Source organism: Topomyia yanbarensis, chromosome 2 (assembly GCF_030247195.1).
Source record: "Topomyia yanbarensis strain Yona2022 chromosome 2, ASM3024719v1, whole genome shotgun sequence".
Lineage (NCBI taxonomy): Eukaryota > Metazoa > Arthropoda > Insecta > Diptera > Culicidae > Topomyia > Topomyia yanbarensis.
This window is the reverse complement of record NC_080671.1, coordinates 311,434,281-311,454,042: the sequence shown is the minus strand read 5'-3', so window position 1 is coordinate 311,454,042 and position 19,762 is coordinate 311,434,281. Positions and strand designations below refer to the sequence as shown.

At 39.5% G+C, this 19,762-nt stretch overlaps 2 protein-coding genes across 2 annotated transcripts; one reads left to right on the top strand and one right to left on the bottom strand.

Moving 5' to 3' along the window:
• Window positions 1-6,265: 6,265 nt before the first annotated feature.
• On the bottom strand, window positions 6,266-15,806 carry LOC131683564 (molybdenum cofactor synthesis protein cinnamon). The gene is made up of 5 exons (XM_058965641.1): window positions 15,649-15,806; window positions 8,444-8,574; window positions 7,293-8,386; window positions 6,898-7,237; window positions 6,266-6,840 (listed from the first exon to the last, which is right to left on the bottom strand). The coding sequence occupies exons 1-5, from the start codon at window positions 15,668-15,670 to the stop codon at window positions 6,595-6,597; spliced, it is 1,833 nt and encodes a 610-aa protein (XP_058821624.1). The 5' UTR covers window positions 15,671-15,806; the 3' UTR covers window positions 6,266-6,594.
• A 601-nt stretch (window positions 15,807-16,407) lies between these two features.
• Window positions 16,408-19,417, top strand: LOC131683569 (galactosylgalactosylxylosylprotein 3-beta-glucuronosyltransferase I). The gene is made up of 3 exons (XM_058965647.1): window positions 16,408-17,110; window positions 17,304-17,649; window positions 17,706-19,417. Exons 1-3 carry the CDS (start codon window positions 16,881-16,883, stop codon window positions 18,078-18,080), a joined length of 951 nt encoding a protein of 316 aa, XP_058821630.1. The 5' UTR covers window positions 16,408-16,880; the 3' UTR covers window positions 18,081-19,417.
• The last annotated feature ends 345 nt before the right edge of the window (window positions 19,418-19,762 follow it).

Below are 19,762 nucleotides of genomic sequence, written 5' to 3'. Positions count from 1 at the left end.
CAAGGGAGTATTTTTCTAAAACGAACCCTACGCGAGACAGGAATACTGTCAGTGGAAATGTTGACAAAACTACTTCAATGCGTCAATTCCATTTGATTTCTATGGAACCAATCTTTTCAAAATGACCCTAATCAATATATTATGTATCACTATTTGATTTATTGTCAATGTTGCTGCTCGCGTAGGGTTCGCTTAACACATTTTCTACTTAGATTGTAGATACCTATGGGTGTCGTAAGGTATGATTTATTGGCTAAGTTATGTGGTAGCTGGAAATGATAATATTGGCTGTATTGGTTGCATTTCTTGTTACCATGGTGGTGTGTGCGTGAGGGTGGGGACTTTATTGAGTACCCGGCTCTTGAAACGGTCTCTAATATGAATAAGAATCGGTACATTTCGCATTGAGTCATGTGGGACAGCCGTCAAAAGATGAGCAGCACTCGTCTCATGTACATGGTCAGGGGTGCCAGTGACTTTGTAGGAATGTTTAGCGGTTAACTAGCTGAATGTCGCAGTCTTGATAGCGACCCGTCAATGTGCACTCTCTACCTACTGGTTTGATAGTATTTGCTGGCGAGTGGTGGGGCGCGTGAGGTTTGCAGTGTACGGGGGTATGATTGGCACTGCTTGACATAAATGCGCTCGCTCTAAACTTTAAACGGATTGCACTCATTGAGAGCCCACACATTGTTGAGAGTCTCCTGTATGTTTGTGTTGTGTTACAGGTTGGGGAAGTGTCTGTGGTGAAAGTACAGCGCCTCATGTGTGTAGGTTCAGATCGACAACGCTCGCATGTGATTTTGTTTGTTTGGTCTGCCTCTCGACACAGGATCCGAGGCATGCACTCATGTTAGTTATACGGATGCAATGTCGTATATACAGGTCTGGCAAAGATGGCACTTTGGTATTCGTAAGATGAATCTTACATGAGTGGTGTGAGTGATCACAGTATAAATCGACTTGCTTTCGTCATAGCGGTTGTTCCGCTCCCATTGAATCGTGTGACCGCTGAGACGTCGACTCGTTGTGCTTCTGGATTGTTTACATATTTTTGGTTGCCAACACTAGCAAACCGTGTGTTCTGCCACACCTGTATATACCTCATTGATACGGATGCGGATTTTGTTTGTAAGAGAAATGCGAGTCGAGATTTTCGGGGGTTGCGAACCATCTAGACTGGTGTTGTATTGGGTGTACGCGGGTGGAGGCAGGCACAAACGTACTAAGCTCTTTTATTTAGCGATGTCCGATTTTTTTTTTGAAAAATCGATTATCCTCTGATCGAGTAATTTATGAGAGCTCGATTGGCGATCGATTGGTATCACTGATCGAGTAGGAAGTGGGAACTAGTTGGACGGTCGCTTGATATTTTCGGAAACGTCTGTCCGATTAGTTCCGAAATATTCACTAAGTTGGGTGGCGGCCCCCTTGTGGGGTGTTGTGTCAATTAACAGCTGTCAGCTAATCGATTTGCTCGAGCTAATAATCGATTATCGATCTTTGAATGTCCTAATGATTAATCGATTATCTGCATTAATTGAGTACAGAACTCATCACTACTTGTATTGCCTTGTATTTTCTTGTGAATGGTTTTCTGCGGATATGATTTTATATAAATACTCTTTGCGGACTTGCGGCCGGAGGGAGTTTTTTTTTCCTACGCGCTTTGACGGTGTTTTGTCTGCTGTTTTTGACGCTTCGCTGGCCTGTGTGTAACAAGTCTTCAATTTTCTGGGTCGATGGATGTGGTTTGCTTCCGGTGAGAGCAATGTTGGGAATATTGGATTTCTTGCTCTAAAAGATGAGAAGGGATTTGATACATCGGTCCATGTTGAATGGGAACACCATAGTGAGATTGTGTGGGAGCGACAGTGTAACCGATATAGAGGGAGATTTTGTGTATTATGTTTTTTATGTTTAATATCAAAACATTGTTCCTGTCTAGATGCATGTCGAGCGACATGTGGTCTCATTTGGTAGTAATACCTTCTGATACTTAAATTGAGGTTCCTCATCGGGGATGGACTCTGAAAAGTAAAAATCAAGCATTGCCTAGGACAAAAGTGATAAAATATATCGTTTGTACCCCAGTCACGAGCATCTGATTCCTCACAATCATAAGTTTGATTTGACTTTTGTTGAAATCGTTCCTTATCTGTAGCAGGGTCTTTCCATTAGTTATAGTTTGAAGTGTGCTGTCCCATCAGGTAGAACTGGGCCTGCACGCTCGTAAGTTGTCTGCACGTGGACGGGCAGCGCAACGTGGTGGATGTGTTGAGCCTCGACGTCGAACGTGGCCCCATCAGCGCGTCTAGTGCATTCGCAATCTGACGCTCGTACCCCCGATACAGGGCACACTGTCGTAATGTGTCTTCACAGTTAGCGATCGGTGTATGGGATGGCTGCCGAAACGCGAAGAGGGGCTTCTGTAGTAGATGTCGTAACGAGACAGGTTTCTCGTTTCGGAATGTGCTGGCACAGACTCGGTTTCGGACCGCTCCTGATGAGGAGTGAAAGTCACTTGATAGTGGGTTGCAGGAGCCGAAGTGGATTCCTCGCCACCCCAGAAGCCAGAGGGTTCCAGATTTGCGGGATATCGCTCGACCTTCTCTTCAATAGGGCAATCCAGGGTGGTTTCGTTGGCGGCATGGGAAGCTACCTGGGCATGGTGGTGGGGAGGATTGTTTCGTATCTCGGCAGCCGCAGTTAAACGTGTCTGTTGGCTATACGACTTGGACAGAGGATGCTTTGGTGTTATTCCGTAGATTTGGTGAACGATGGAGCCGAGCAGACGGTCTCCATCACCAGGAATTATAGTCAACCAAGGACGGTTACCGTGATCATCCAAAATCTGCTCCATCACAGGGCTTGTGCGATATTTGGGAAAAGGGGAAGGGAGCTGAACTACCGAATGGAGCAAGCTGTGGAGACGAACCCAGACACATTGAACTGCCTAGAAAGCTAGCAAAGCTGCACTGAATATTTTTCAATGAATTAGTATTGGTGCAGATCAGAATAAGAACCAGATAAGGTGTGTAACTAAACATAACATAATAGTAGTGAATGAGTGTCCTTTAAGCATAACAAAATACTAGTGAATGAGTGACCACCAACACAAACTAAAACGCGGGGGTAGACACACACTATACACATTCTATATGCTAAACAACTCGAGTGGCATTCATCGACAGAGACGGATGTTGGTACAAAGGGTTCCTGTTCCATAGTCGTGTTAGACAGCAGAAGCAGGCCCCCAAATTCAATACTTCTCCTCGTTTCGTTTCATCGTTTTTCGGCCAGTGTTCTCCGCTTTACCGTGAGGTGCTGTGTCTCTGTAAACTGTGTTGTGGATCCTCATCTGTCACTCCGCGGAATTCTGGTCCACCGCGAAGTGGCTTCGAGTTGTATGGTGATTAAGATTTTAGTAACGCTCATGCTCATGGTCATTGTTGAATTAGGGACGCTGAGTCCCTCTGGATAGAGACTCGCTATCTCTGTCCTATTCTTATTGTTCTTTTTGTCGGTGTCGTTCCGGTCGGTATTGGGGCCTGCGAGGGCACCCAATCCGAAGAAAATCGCTTCGAATCCTTCTGGAGCGAGGGCTTTTGACAGGTCTTATGCTCGACTGGAGTGGCACTGGAGGATAGATGGTGATGAACCTGTCGAGTGTTTGTCCGGAGGGATTCAGCATCGTTAAATGAGTGAGTGGTATTTGTGCAGTTCTATTATCTATCAGGGATGGGAAACCAAGTATGTAGTTGGCATAATAACGAACGTCGCGCGCGTGAGATTGATATGTGTGTCATGCAAGATTTTTCCTTTTGGTATTTAGTACATATGTACTTAAAATCACTCGGGATTGCTCTCGTGGTTATGTCGCGAATATAATCGATACTACTCCCTATCGCCTCGGTTTGTTATTTATTCTCAAAGCAATTCGTCGTCAAATAGCATAACGTCGCGCGTGGATAATGGTTACAAAAGAGCTGGCATGTAACACGTTACTCTATAAAGAGAGCGTATACGCTTATAATATAACGAGTTAAATACGATAATGATTCTAAGATAGTAAGATTCAATAATATCAACTTTTCTATTACGATAGATATCTCTAGACAACAAAGACAATCGTATCACATTCTAGATTATTGTTCTTAAATCGCTTCATCGAAGTAAAGAAACTTTGAAAAATACCCTGTCTTATAAAAAATATTTGTTCAATTAAAAATAAGCAGCACTCCCGATGGCCGGCTGTCCGGAGTTCAAGTTGCGTATTCTACACGCCGAGAGTTCCCGAATTAATACAACAAATGATAAATCTTCTAAAAATTCTCGGCAGCCGGCTGCCCAGAGCAATTCATACATGATAACACTTCTGAGAGTCGCATAGATTGTATCACTTACCAAGGTGAATCCGGATCTACGCAACTATTTATCCTAACCCACTAACAAAACCTCCTTTCCGTGAAAACCGTGGAGATGCAGAGGTATACACGGTCTCCATACCAACGGTTATCACACTAATATTCCCTTCTTTGTGCAATTTCGCTTGTTCAGGTCAATCACGGAGTAGCAACTACGAATTGTATGGTCATCATGCTCATGCTCATGCTCAAATTTGAAGCAAATCGGACAAGTCTAGCTACCGGACCAACGTGCCTGAAGTTTGTATGGGATTTTTCGACAATTATCATGGAGAAAACTCACTAGCTCGCATTTTCGCCGCTAGGTGGCACTATATGGATCGTATTATCACTGTAAGTAAAAATAAGAAAGATAATTTAGTTGTCTACAAATTTGTCGAAAATTGCTAGTCAATCCGGCTTTGTTGAAAGAAGTTATTAAACTTTTATCGAAGTGATGTCTGAGTCACTTTAGCATGGGGCCTAGCAGTACATGGTTATGTATCAGTACTCGTTTATCACGAACTAAACAGTTTCGGGAAATAATAGTTAGGTTTAGCTCAATAGCATGTTCAGAATAATTATAGGAAACAATATGAGTGATGATTCGGTTAGAACATTTTAGTTCCACCTGTGACTGCATAGAGGGCGTCAACACTAACTTTTTAACGGAAAGAGATAGAAATCAGGTGTCTTCTACAAAGTTGTAGAACAGGCATTTTTCAGTAATTCTTCCGAACATCACAATATTCTATCTCTCTTCTATCAAAAGTTAGTGTTTGCGCCCTCTATGCGGTCACAGGTGGAACTAAAATTTTCTAACCAAAAGATAACTCGTATCATATACTACAATTCTTCTGAACATACTTGTTTCGCCAAACCTGGTAAACGACAGCAATCAGCAGCAACAGGAACGATGATATCCGCTCCGAAATACTACCCACTACTCATGCGGACAACTACGGCTGAACAGGCAATTCTTTTCACCCAAGTATAAAATTCACGTTGCACTTGGCGGGAACAAAAAACGTGTTTATTGCTGGTATCGAAAACGTGTGTATATTGTTGCGATAACTAATCGAGGCTGATTCGATCTTGCCGACCCTAACTGTCGCACAAAACCACGATCGGTGACTGATCGATCAGAAAAGAGAAACATTCCTAATCTTGTCTCGTGAGTGGTCTCGTATCGTTCGGTTCGATCGTAATAATTTATAGCGAGTGTGAGTTACGGTTCACACGATGAAATGGGCTAATCTAATTACAATTCCAATTTTATATACTTCAAATGCTTAATACTATGGTCGTCAACAATACTATTCAACTAAATCTAACCATTATTTCACAAAAATGTATAGTTCGTGGAAGTTGAGTACTAATACACAACCATGCACTGCTAGGCCCTATGCAAAACTGACTCAGACACAGAGTTAAAAATAATCGAAGCTCTTTTTTGACGGCTGAAAATGAGCCTGTTGCGACTCGCGGTGAATAGAAAAAATATTCATTCAACTATCCGTCTTATTCATTCAGTTGATTATCGTACAATATATTCATTACACTAATTATCTAGGAAAATGTTTTCAAATGCCGATAAAGCATATGAAACAACAAACATCATCGCTTACATTGTGCCAGGGTCTACTTTGATGCGTTTGAGTCGTTGCTGCACGGTCGCTTCGTGTAATAATCGGAGCCGAATGAAAACCTGCATGGATGAATGGGCGGTTTGTTCGTTCGACGTTTTCAACTGCGTCATTGAATATTGAAAATGAATGCGGCTGAATATGATCAATCTTCATTCAATGAATTTGAATATTTTTAACTCTGCTCAGACATCACTTCGATAAAAGTTTAATAACTTCTTTCAACAAAGCCGGATTAACTAGCAGTCTTCGACAAAGCTGTAAGGTACATTTTGGCAGATAGAAAAAAAGTTACCTCCGCAACGCGAATTTTATTGAATCATTCTACAATTACTGTGGCTAGACTTGTCCGGTTTGCTTCAAATTTGGAGCAAATACTCCTGGTGGGACTAGGAATCGACTCCGGGGTGGGCCGATTGAGTTTTCAAAAATGCATTATTTTTCTGGGCAGCCTAAGGCACATTTTGGCAAATAGAAAAAAAAAGTTACCTCTGCAATGCGAATTTTATTGAATCATTCTGTAATTCAATTGCAGACTGAGCTTATTCATAGGAAGAAATGAAATTAGCTTTTAGAATTGAAGCTGTAAGTAGTTCTCCTCTCTTCACTGTTGCCTTCGTGGGAGAGCGTGGTGGAAGATGAAGTAAGGCATCGGCATCGACTATGCTTTTCAATCGGCTGCTGATTTGTCTACCGGTGATTGCTGCATAAAGTTTACCATTTCGAGAAGAAATACTAGCCCGAGCATACTCTGGCCGTTGGTCCAGTTCATAGTTTTCGGTAAGGAGCTGAAAAATATGTTTTTTTAATTTTCATCACTCAATAGTTCCCTGTCTCATGCTAACCTCAACCATTATTCGGGGCAGTTGGGCCTTTGCCATGCCGCATGGTGTGTAATTGATGGAGCTAAGATACTGTCTCAATGCTGGAAGTGCGAAGATATGGAACGTGACAAAGGCTGATACGGGATTTCCAGGCAATCCGAAGAACTTCGTACTATCTTTGCTCGCAAAGGTGAAGGGTTTGCCTGGCTTCATGTCAACTCGTCCCAGTTTCAAATCGTATTCCAAGTCCTTCAACACCGGTTTGACGAAATCCTTGTCGCCCATTGATAATCCACCAGTGCATAAAATAGCATGCATTGATCCTGTCATTGTTTCTATTACCAAACGTAGTGAGTCATAGCTGTAAAAAAAAGAACTATAATTATCAAACACTATTTAAATGTGAAGATACCTACTCGTCTTTGACGACATATTGTTCTATTGTACACTGCTCGTCATTGAATCCAAACTGTTTCAATAGCTGCACCAGCATCGTAGTGTTGGAGTCGTATATTTTTCCTTCCAGTGAGATTCCTTGACCTACTTCTTCGTAAGGATGAACAAGTTCATCGCCGGTTGAAATTACGGCTACTTTAAGCTTTTCCACCGTCGAACGCTCTCCGATAGACGCCAGCAATGATTTTTGGGCTGCATCTAACGGAAAGCTGTACTCGAAAACATCCTCTGCCATCCGCAGATCACTGCCGATGGGGCGAATGTCGAGATTGGGATTTGGTTCCGAAAGAACTACGATGATTCGCTCAACGTCGTTGTCCGATGATACTAGTCGTGTATCTTCAATTTGAATTACCGCGTCTGCTTGGTCTGGTACAGGAGCCCCGGTGTTGATTTTAAAGCATTCATCAATGTTAATGTTATCTCGAATTATGCCGTCTCCAGCTGCTACATATTCAACAACCCGTTTAACTCCCTTTCCTCCAATTGATTTCAAGGCATAACCATCCTTAGCCGACGCTCGAAATGGAGGAATGTTCACTCGACTAATTTGTCTTTTGGCGATCGATTGGGAAGGAATTGTAGACAGAATAGTTCGCAAAGCTTCATCGACTGCGATCATTGGGTAGGGCGAATTCCTGTCTTCGCCTCCTTTACCAGTTGCATGTGGACAAACGTGAACGTGTGCCTCTGAATTTTCGGACTGGACCTTTTTGTGAGTCTCTTTCACCTTGGGTACATCATCGGCCAAGAGTTGTAGCATATGAGGAACTACATCGACTATTGATAAAAAGCACTCCTCGACTGCTTTTTTACTTCCAGGGAAATTCACAATCAGCGTACGATTGCGAACACCAGACACTGCCCGAGAGAGTACCGCGAATTTGGTTTTCTCGAGACTCTTCAATGTCATGGCCAGCGACAATTGCGGCGCTTCTTTTGTCAATACCGCTCTGGTAGCCTCTGGGGTTACATCTCGGGGAGCGAAGCCAGTTCCACCAGTGGTGAAAATCGCACCAACTTTCAGTACGTCAGCGGAATAAATAAGCGATTGCTGAAAGGGGTTTAGATTAATAATGGACATGCTGTTGAGCAGTTCTAGTCGATGTACCTTTATGGTTTCGGTTTCATCCGGAATCACCAAATAGTTAACATCTGCTTCGCTTAGTTTATCCTTGATCAGATCTATAAGATGGGGTCCACTTGTGTCCGTTGCTGTTCCGTTCGAGCATGTGTCACTTACTTTGAAGTGAGTAAATAAAAGACAAAATGTTTAGTACGTATGATATTCACGGTATTATGTTGAAAACATTTATTCTTGAGTAAAGCTGTACATTGGAATTTGGAAAATTCACAAAAACACAAAAAAACAAACTTTATTTATGTTAAGTATAAGCAATGAATTATGGTTGCGGTGGATTGAACTGAAAGTTGGCATTTGAAAATGAAAATTTGCATCACTGATTTGAACACATTTTGTAAGAATGAGATAATTTTCGCATTCGTGAGCTGAGTCATACAAGCCCATGATAATCAAAATAAGTTGGCTCCATTTGCACGTTCCTCACTTTGTTTAGTGATAAGACGACTTACAATCTTTTATGGTTGTTTTGTGCCAAATATATCTTCAATATGAGTATTTTGGAATAAAAATGATTATGTTGGAAAAAGCGGAACCGTTCCGTTTAATCCGGGACGTCTGGTCACTTTATCCTACGGTTACCCTATTAACTACAGCGGACATATTTCGCTAGTCATTGACACGTCTACCATTAATGTCGTGTGTGATAGTGGTGCGTTACTACCTACTTTTTATGCCTGCTTATTTTGATGTAAGGTATGTTGTTCTCAATTATGGTGAATGGAGTTGATTGCACTCCAATCTCACGTAGTAAATTGGACAGCCACACACTCTCTTTAGCAGCTAGGCAAAGTGATATTAGTTTGGCTTCTGTAGAGGATGGGACTACCATCGTCCTAGAAATTTAAATAGGGTTAGAATTTTCTCTATATGTGACTTTTGGGAATAGCCAACCAATTATATTGTGTCAATTGGATATCTAGGCCAAGAAAATTCCTCACTTCAGCTAAATCCTTCATCTTGAAGTATTTGAAAAATTCGATTCGAATCCAAACTATATCACGCATGTCCTTTCCAAATATTTTTATTCCGATTATAGAGGTTTTAACTTTATTGTCATTCGCCTCTAAGACTTATATTTAGAGTTCATATTTTATGAGTATTGTCAAAACCGAGAGGAAGTCTCATATAAATCTCTTCCTCTAGGAAACCGGTGAGAAACGCTGTTTTGACGTCCAGTTGGTGGATTGATAATTTATCCTACACAGTAATGGACAAGTGCTCTTATAGTCGCCATTTTCGCTTTTGGAGCAGTTCTTTTCTGGACGTAACGAACAACCCTTCGCTACTAGACGAGTTTTCTACCGAGGTATGTCATCTTCTATTTAAATTATGAGGGTCTACATTGAACTAACTTTCTTCCCTTTAGTAAATCTTCAACAGGAGTTTCTTCTTCAATGACACGCTTCCAATGAATCCAATTGTTGTGTTTCTTCAAGTCATCGATCTGCAGCGGAACTTCCCCCGAATAATGTTTCGCAATCTCGGAGCCAGTTTGGGTGTTGAGTTATCCTCTAACTATGGCGTTGAGAATTTGATGCAACCCCACCATTTTCAGAATAAATCTCGGCTCCAGTATCCTCCGCTGCAACAAACACTTCAGTGTCACTGCACACTCAATTCAGCTCGGCAATTTCCCAACAGCCGTGTAGTCAGCAAATTTCGAATCTGATATCGCAGTGAAGTGAGATTCGTTTGCTGATTTTCTGTGAAATATTTTCCGAGTCTCAGCTATCAAATGTCACTTTCACTGAGATCTCAGCAATAAAAATTATTTGCTGAGATCTCAAATGTTGAGATTTCGGCAAAAGAGCTGAGATTTGGCAGAAAAAATTAAGTGTATATCATCAGCATTCTCTGGGATTTCACTAAGATCGGTTGAATCGGATGTATCTGGAGTTGGAATATCTGCGAAACACGCATCTTTCCTTGATTCGCCATATATTTCTTGCTGGTATGAACGAAAGGGAAAATTTTTTTGTCAAAAATTACGTCTCTGGATACAATTATTTTGTCTCCTTCGTCCCATAAGCGATAACCTATTGGCGCATATTCTGCCATCGCCAGTAACTTACTTTTGGCTCCTAATTTTAACTGGTGTTAATTTATATGTGTATACACTCTAAGGTAACTCATATTAGGCTTTTCACCAAACCGCATTTTGAAGGGGGTCTTTGTGGCTTTGAAGGCATTCATTGCACTTCAATTAGTGAGATAGGCCGATGTATACAATGCTGCACTTCATAAATACATAGGAACATTTTCTTCATGTATCATGGTTCTCACCTTTTCCAACAATGCTCTTTTCATTCATTCACTCACCCCATATGTTGAGGCGCGTATGGATAGGTAACATTGGATACCTTTTGCGTTACAAAAATTCCTAAGCTCTTGGCCAAAATATTCTTCACCATTATATGTGAGTAACCTTGGAATCGCAGGGAAATGAGAAGTAATGAAAGCTTCATGCTTTTGGAATTTTCGAAGAATGTCACGCTTGCACCTTATCGGGTACGTTATGCCAAAATGAGTATAATCTCTACAAATGTCACGAAATATTCATGCCCATCGTAAGTGCTCCGATCCATTCGACCACAAACGTCAGAATGTATTAGCTCCAGTGGTCACCTTAAATGATTTGTTAGACGTATGTTTGCTATGACGGACTTCCGACTGGCGTTACTCTTTTCTAGAAATTTTCAGCAGTTTCGATATAAGCAAGAGGTGCATTTTGCCCCGGGGGTGCGTTTTACCCCATCTTCCCCTATTTGTAATTTAATAAGTGCTGTACGGTTAACTTTATCACCGAGTGTTATCATGTTTGATAGATTGCAGGTGTAGGTATGCGTGGATGATCATGAAGGGATGCTAAAGATCATCTGGTATTTTGGTATCTTCAGCAGTCCTGGCATGGGACACTCCAAGTTTAAGTGCCCCAAACCAGGGCTCATCCTCAAGCCCAGGGTACCGGCTGCTCAAAAATTATCGGGATATAATGAACAGATGCGCTACTATGTTTAACAGCGACATAAAGATATCAAAATGGCCAGCTCATACATACCTCTACTTGGGATATTCTGGTATGGCGGCGCTAGTACTTTAACGGATATTCTTTCGAGTGTTTACACAAATATCTTACACATTTTTATTCGAACGTGGATGTCTGTTCTCTGGTAATATACTTGCAACATAATCACATTTTAGTAAAGAATTTCATCGGACCTTTGGAAACTCTGTTCCACTTCTAGCCAGATTGTCTAAATGAGTTGGCATTCAGTGAGCTAAGTAGGGTTGCCACCCCTCCAGGTATGACCCGGAGACTCAGGTTTCTGGGAACGATCTCCGGACCTCCAGATTATACACAAATTTCTCCGATATAGTGAGACGATGGATAATTTTAACTATTAATATTGGCTTTATTTGTTTCAAACAAGTTTTTTCGGTGTTTGCGTTTGTTGCTCCTGTGGCGATTCTTAACTTTGTGTCTGAGAGGAAAGCTTTGCTCCTTTTTGGATTCTCTCCAGCGAGCATGGAGCTCCACAAAAAATTCTGGAATACATCGCAGAGTGCTTCTCAGACGATGCCACTCTTTCCTGCTTGCTTTACTGTCCTTTTACTGTTAGTATTCACGAAGAGCAATGCTCGTTTGACTTATCCTCCACAGCGAGAGTGAATGGGGCTTTTGGTTTCTTTGCGTTTTACGGAAAAAAAATGTTTCCAAAATCGCGAATAAAGTGCTATAAATTCTGGAACAATCACGTTTTTACGTTACGAAAACAGGACCATGAACAAAAATCATGGTTTTTATAATTTTGTTCAATTTCCCTTCAGTAACGCCCGCATAACGCATTCATTAGTAGAAATATTTGTTTTTGCTTTGTGAACTTCGATCACGGTTTCCGCCACGAACTAGTTCACAACTTTATGAACATTATTCATAAAATCAAAGGTTGACTCATGATTTTTTCATAGATATAGGAACATTAGTTCACAAAATAAAAATATTATGGCTATTTTTTCACGAAATTCGGAGTTTCATTTCATGCTCGTGAAATGGTTGACAAAATCATAAAATATTCATGCATTCGTGAACTGGTTCATGATGCCTAAAATATTGGTTACGATCCAATATCCGTGCTCATGAAATGGTTCACGAAATCATGTAATATTATTCATGTATTCGTGAACCGCTTCAAGATACCTAGTATAATAGTCACAACTTACCATTGGTTTTCGTGAAATAGGTCATGAAATCTTAAAATATTATTCATGTATTCGTGAACTGGTTCATGGTTTCTAACATATTAGTCACGATCCAATATCCGTGCTCGTGAAATGGTTCACGAAATCATAAAATATACATTCGTAAACTGGTTCATGATTCGTAATATATTACTTATGATCCAATATCCGTGCTCGTGAAATAGTTCACGAAATCATGAAATATTATTCATGTATTCGTGAACTGGCTCATAATACCTAGTACAATAGTTACAACTTGTCATTCGTTTCCGTGAAAAAGTTCACGAAATCATGAAGTATTATTCATGTATTCGTGAAATGATTCATGATTCCTAGTGCATTATTAACGATCTCTCTAGTATATATTTGCTTACTTTTGATATTTAGAAGATATCCCTAATAATTTACAATTTCATGCAACGTGGTAATGAAATTTTTACGTGAACTTTTTCACAAAATTTGAAGGATTATTCGTAGAATCATTTTTGTTCCATGCACTTTTTCATGAAATACCCAGCTGCTAGTGACCAGTAATAGGTACGAGCAGTAGATATTAAAAAACTATTAGAACCTCGAACATCGTTATTTATTTGATAAGGTTCATTGCGATGTCCGGTCAGAAAACGAAAACTAAACTGAGAACCCCAAATAGTGTGCGTCACGCCACAAAACCAGATATCGCGAATGAGTCTTATTTTAATGATCCAGTTCATATTGTCACATTCCGAGTAAAAAAACCGTTAGTAACCAAAAAATAATTGATCACGAAAGGACTGCCGATATCATGAACATTAGTTACATTACTCTTCAAAAGTAAGCTCCAAAATAAAATATCATGATAATATGAACAGAAATTTCGAAAATCGTGACTAAGATTCTGAAATCACGAACACAAATCACATAACTCGTGACAAAAATATCTAAAATCGTGACTAAGATCTTGAAATCATGAACATGAAATGCTCTATTCATGACTAAAATATTACGATAACATGAACAAAAGTTGCAAAAATCGTGACTAAGATCCTGAAAGCATGAACACAAATCACACAACTCATGACAAATATATTTAAAATCGTGACAAAGATCCTGAAATCATGAACATGAATCACTCTACTCATGACTAAAATATCACGATAACGTGAATAGAAATTACGAACATCGCGACTAAGATCTTGAAATCTTGAACTTCAATCCCGCTAAAGTCTTGAGAATTCACAAGATTCGCGAATAAGCTCTTGAAATCATGAACAACGTTTGACTGTTGACTTTGTACTCCCAAATCATGAACAAGAATCACAACAAAAACTAAACATGTCCAATGAACAACAACAGTAACCCAACCAAACATTACAATGTAACGCCATGTACCTATATATATTCGGGGCTAACTAGAAAACAAATAGTTTCATGAATACGAGGTTTATTATTCATAATTTCAGGAACTTGGTCACGGTTTTCGTGTAGATAAGGAATCCCATAGAAAATGGGACTGACTTGCGATTATGGTTAGTATATTGCTACTCTAACCACTTAAAAAGGAATGAAGTACTTTTTACTTATCTTTTTTCGACTCATTTGGTAATAAAAAAGCTCTAAAGCATTAGGGCATGTTCAGGAGCGTTTTATTTTGTATAGGAGTTTCAAAGTAGAACAGGAACTGAAACATTCACATCCCCAGCAGAGTGTTTTGTTTTATAATTTTGAACAGATTTGTTTCAAAATTTAAAACTGTTATGCGACTTCGTTCTATTTGTTGCTGATTTGAAAACACGTTTAGAACTGTCTTTTAAAACCATGCAAAGTTTTCAGCGCAGACACTTAGACCCGATAGACTGGAGAAAAATAAATTTGAATGCAGTAACGCTGAAGGAATGGCGATACATGAATTTTAAACTGAATAAAACATCCACTACAACTGCGGCTGGGGACAGCAAGTTGTAGTTTTAAAATTTTCAGTTTTATATAATAGGACGTCAAAATTATGAATCTAGCACTGAAACACTCCTGAGTATGCTCTTAGAGGTCAAGTAATTAATTTGGTTCAAATTTCTGTCTGATTTGATCGTATACACATGCACGGCCCACAGAAAGGAGGCTTGCTATTCCGCGAATTGAGTTTTCGGTGACGTCAGAGAAATCATTGAGATAAACAAACGGATTTCTCGAAAGTTATATTTGAGCTCTTACGGTGAAAAAATAGTGTGCAATGGATTTTTGACGTAAATTACGCCATAATTACACTAGACACAGTGGATAATCAGTGCATCTATGTGATTATTAGCGTAAATCGGGAATTTGGATGCATGCCATAGAAAACATATCCCACCGTAATTTTCTGACCAAAGCAAAGGTTTTGGACATCCGCATAGCTTCCTTGTGATTTACCAGGTGCCGATCATTCGTTAGTAGCAAACAATATATGAATTTCATGTCATCATGAATCTTCAGGTGAAAGCCTTACCAGAGGTGGCAACCCTAGAGCTCAGTGAATGATTTGCATCTTAGGTACTAATAAGCCGGCGATAATACAAACGACAATTCTATGTCACGCAACCGATAATTGAACAGATGAGTAGAGGTTCTTCTGGCGGATATGCTTATTTTTATATTTTTCTAACATGTTCGAAAACTCGATAAAGTATTCGTACCGCAATTTGATTTTAACGACTTATTAGTAAAAAACCAAAAGATAAACTACGCATGAAAGTAAATGTAAACACAGTTGTCTCCCTATCTGCGTGCATGAATGGAGTACCGTAAACACCAACAACACCATAGCTTAGTTTTTGCAATCAACTATATCTACAGAAAATATGAACGACCGAATGGGAGATTAATAACATGTTATTCGAAATCAAAGTGGATACATGTGAACTGTGAGACTTGCTCGAAGATATTCGATTGACAAATTAAATACGTCTTCAACGTACCTGTGATTACGGTAAACTTCATTTCTTAGATATTCTTCAAGGTAAAATAGCACCTATCCAAAACACTGATATCAACTGTCGCGTGCGACAGCACTTAAAAGACTGATAACAATAAAAAAACAAACATTTTCGGCTCGTTGGTGCAGTTATCTCTCCATTCCAATGCCGCAAAAGTAATAGGTTCAATTGTGAATCAATGAACAATTTTGAGGATGTGTATGTGGGCATTCAGGAATTCTAGAACGGCGAATAAGAGGTTGAACTCTTCAAATCTTCCTGGGAAAAATGTGTTAGATATTCAAGCATGTGAGATCCTGCGTTTTTGGGACATAACGTCAAGTGAAATATCGTGTTCCACAGAAATCGCGAAAGACGCCACACTGTCACTCATCGTCGGCACGTGTTGAATGAGGTTGTGCCCACCAAATCAAATGTGGTATAAAATGGTTTGTGTCTTTGCTTGTAATGGCATTTGTACCTACTAGTACGTGACAGTCGGCGTGTACTGAACATAGTTGCCATTATATTAGATTTTTCTCGCAGCGCCACAGATTTTTTTTAACTAACTAAACATTACTATAACGATTGTAGCAATTATTCTTTATCTGTACTAATAATGCTAATAATTTGCCGGGCATTCAGGATTCGAACTTTGAAATAATATTATTTAGTTTTGTCTATATACAGTGAGGTAGCTTTTAATTTTCTTTGGGGAGAACTATTGCCCAGTAAACAAAATGGCGGACAGGCAGGTTAAACTAGATGCTGGCGATCGGTAGGCTATTGAATCGTTGTTCTAGGCTATCCGCCGTAACTTGCCGTTTACTGTAAAAGTAGTGTGGGTGGCTGTGCAAATTAAACCAAAAAATAAGGGTGTTGGGTGAGGTGTTCTACAAGTGACATTTTGAAGATCTTTCGGATACACCCTGAAAAGAAACTGATAGCCCTGCTCATTCATTCAACCATTGAGAATGTAGAAAACAAGCGGTGATTTTCAATTAACGAAATGTAAACATAAAATTTGCTATCGTGTGCAGTTTAAGCCAACCGAGCCACCGAAATCAGACGTACTAAGCTGAAGATAATCTATTGAGTACTGCCAGAATAATGTGAGAAATATCTTCACTTGAAAGTATTCGACCGTCCACGTAGATAATTTGTTGCAGCTCTAATAGTTTTTAGTGATATAACTACAAATTTTATGTATAAGTAATCCAAAATTCTTCGGCGCAATGAATCAAGATATTCGTATTAAAACCAAGCACTTTTACACAGTGCTAGTGATATTAGGCTTCCTGCTAATCTATAGTTTAAGCTCTAACCGAGATTGCGCTGCAGATGACCAGAAAGATTCCGAGTCGGCGGACAAACGGGATGCTTTCGTACCCAATCTGAAGGGACCAACGATTTACGCCATAACGCCAACGTATGCCAGAACGGTGCAAAAGGCAGAACTAACCAGGTAGGTATATACATGTATGTGTGTGTGATTATGAGTCAGATGAGTTTTGTCCCTTGGACGTTTCTCAAGTTTACCAAAACATAATAGCAAAGAATGGCCTTGAAGGTAATAATACATGCATATATTAGGGGCAGTATACGACGATGAATGACAATTGATGCGATATTAAACGAATTGGATTTTTTTCTTTCAGATTATCTCATGTGATCCGACTGGTACCGAACGTGTTTTGGGTGCTGGTTGAGGATGCCGATCATAGATCTGAACTTGTCTCGAATCTACTAAGCAGAAGCGGTATCCAAGAAAGAAGCGTTCAGTTGTTTGCTAAAACACCAACCAATATGAAACTTCAGGGAAAAGATCCAAATTGGTTAAAGCCTCGAGGTGTTGAACAGCGCAATAAAGCTTTGGAATGGATAAGAGCACATCTCGCTGAAAATGGTGGGCGGGAAATACATTCAATTATCTACTTTATGGATGACGATAACACGTACAGTACCGATTTGTTCTCTGAAATGTCCAAAATTGAACGAAACAAAGTAAGCACCAGAAGAATTGCGCTTCGTAGTAAAGTTATGCAATGATTACATTTCAGGTTGGCGTTTGGCCAGTTGGACTGGTCGGAGGGCTGATGGTCGAAAAACCGGTGCTGAACCGAGATGGAATCGTCTTGGGATTCAATAGCGCATGGCGACCGGAACGACCGTTTCCGTTCGATATGGCAGGATTTGCAATTAGTTCGGATCTGATCCTGGATAATCCTCAAGCACAATTTAGCTACGAAGTCGAACGTGGCTATCAGGAAAGTGAATTGCTGCGACATCTCACTATTGTCCACGAGATGCAACCTTTGGCCAACAAGTGCACCGATGTGCTGGTGTGGCACACGCGTACCGAAACACCTAAGCTCGATGCCGAAAAATTGTTGGTCAAATCGGGTAAAAGATCTGACGACGGACTCGAAGTGTAATGATTCTTTTCGTCCATATATGATAGACTAAAGCCTTAGCATATTAGCAATATGATATAATCAAATATCGTTTTAATGTAGACTCGGTTGACACAAAACTTGCCTAGTTGTCATAAAAATCTTTGAACGAAACAGATGCAGATCTAATTGGATGCTGATCGTGGGAGAGGAGTATAGTCATTGACTGATATGACCAACGTTCAGTATTACTCGACCGTATCCGTCGTCATGATATTTTCATTACATGTATTTATTATTATCTAATAGTACGATTAGTGTTTAATCACACAATCTTCCGCAGAGTAGGTGCAATAGGCGTTAATCAGTCGCATGCCAATATTCTCATATTTAGTTTTGTTATTCTACACAGAATGGATTTCTCATAAGGATCAAGTTTAGAATTAACTGTTAATGTGTCATCGTGATTTTTTGTTGCGCTATTTATTACATCTATGCTTTACAACGAGTAGCTCCTTTAAACTCAAGTCACATTTCATGCAGAGATACGTACTACGTTAAAACTCGCCGAAAAATATACTGGATATGATAGCCACGTGTTCAACGAAAATCTTTGCAAATTTCCTTTATTATTTCTAGATGCGATGGACGAGAAATTACTTATTTTAGCTTGGACATCATTTTATGGTAATCGAAAAAATCGGTTAATTATTTTTATTGTTATTTTTTTTATGCACAGTGCTTGGGTTCTATGTTCGATTGGTTGAAAGTAATCAAAAGCTGTTTTTTATAAAGTTTGAATTAATGATTTCCATTATTATATGTAATCCGAGCGTTTTCTTTTTAGGGTATGTTCTAATAACAGAAATCCTTCGAAAGCAGCAATAAATTGCACAGACATAACTTATCAGACAGAATATTGAACATGCATGGTTTGCAACAAAACGTTACTTTGTAACTGATTTTTTCGATATTTATTCTCACTGTTCTCGGCAACATGAAATCCACAATAGTTGATAGTGCAGCAAAGCTAAATACTTGAAAATAGAAATTATTTATAAGATCATATGTATATTCAAATGAGACATTGAACAAATTTTCAAGTTCGTGTCAGCTTGTGATTAGTTTAGTGTTTGCTCAAACAAACTACCGATATAACACAAAATAACATGAGATATATTCTATTTATAATACATCGTGTTGATAGATTTCGATAGGTGGGCACATGGAAAATATTTTTATCTGATGCACATTAATATACTCGTGATCCTAAAATAGCTCTAATGACTAAATTGATAAATATGAAAGAGGCGTTTTTCAAGAGTTTATCAGGCAACATTAGAATCTATTGTCAATTGAATAAAATAATTATATTGAAATTATAAATCATTTTAAAACCCCTTGCAGACAAATCTTCCTTTTTATATGCATTTTTTGATTCTTGTTAGGTAAAACTTTGCCACCACGACCGCAATTCAGGGTATTTTTGTGGCTGCTCCTGCTAGCCGTGCTACCGAAATACGCGTAACAATTCCATTTGGCCAAGTCAGTCCCATGTAGATGGGGAAATCCACAGAACATGGGACCGACTTGCGATTATGAACATTATATGTACTGCCTGTAATCGCAAGTCAGTCCCATGTAGATAGGGAATCCCATAGAGCATTATGTAGCACAGAAGTATATCTGGTACATATTGCTCGTTTCTAACATAGTTAGAAGCG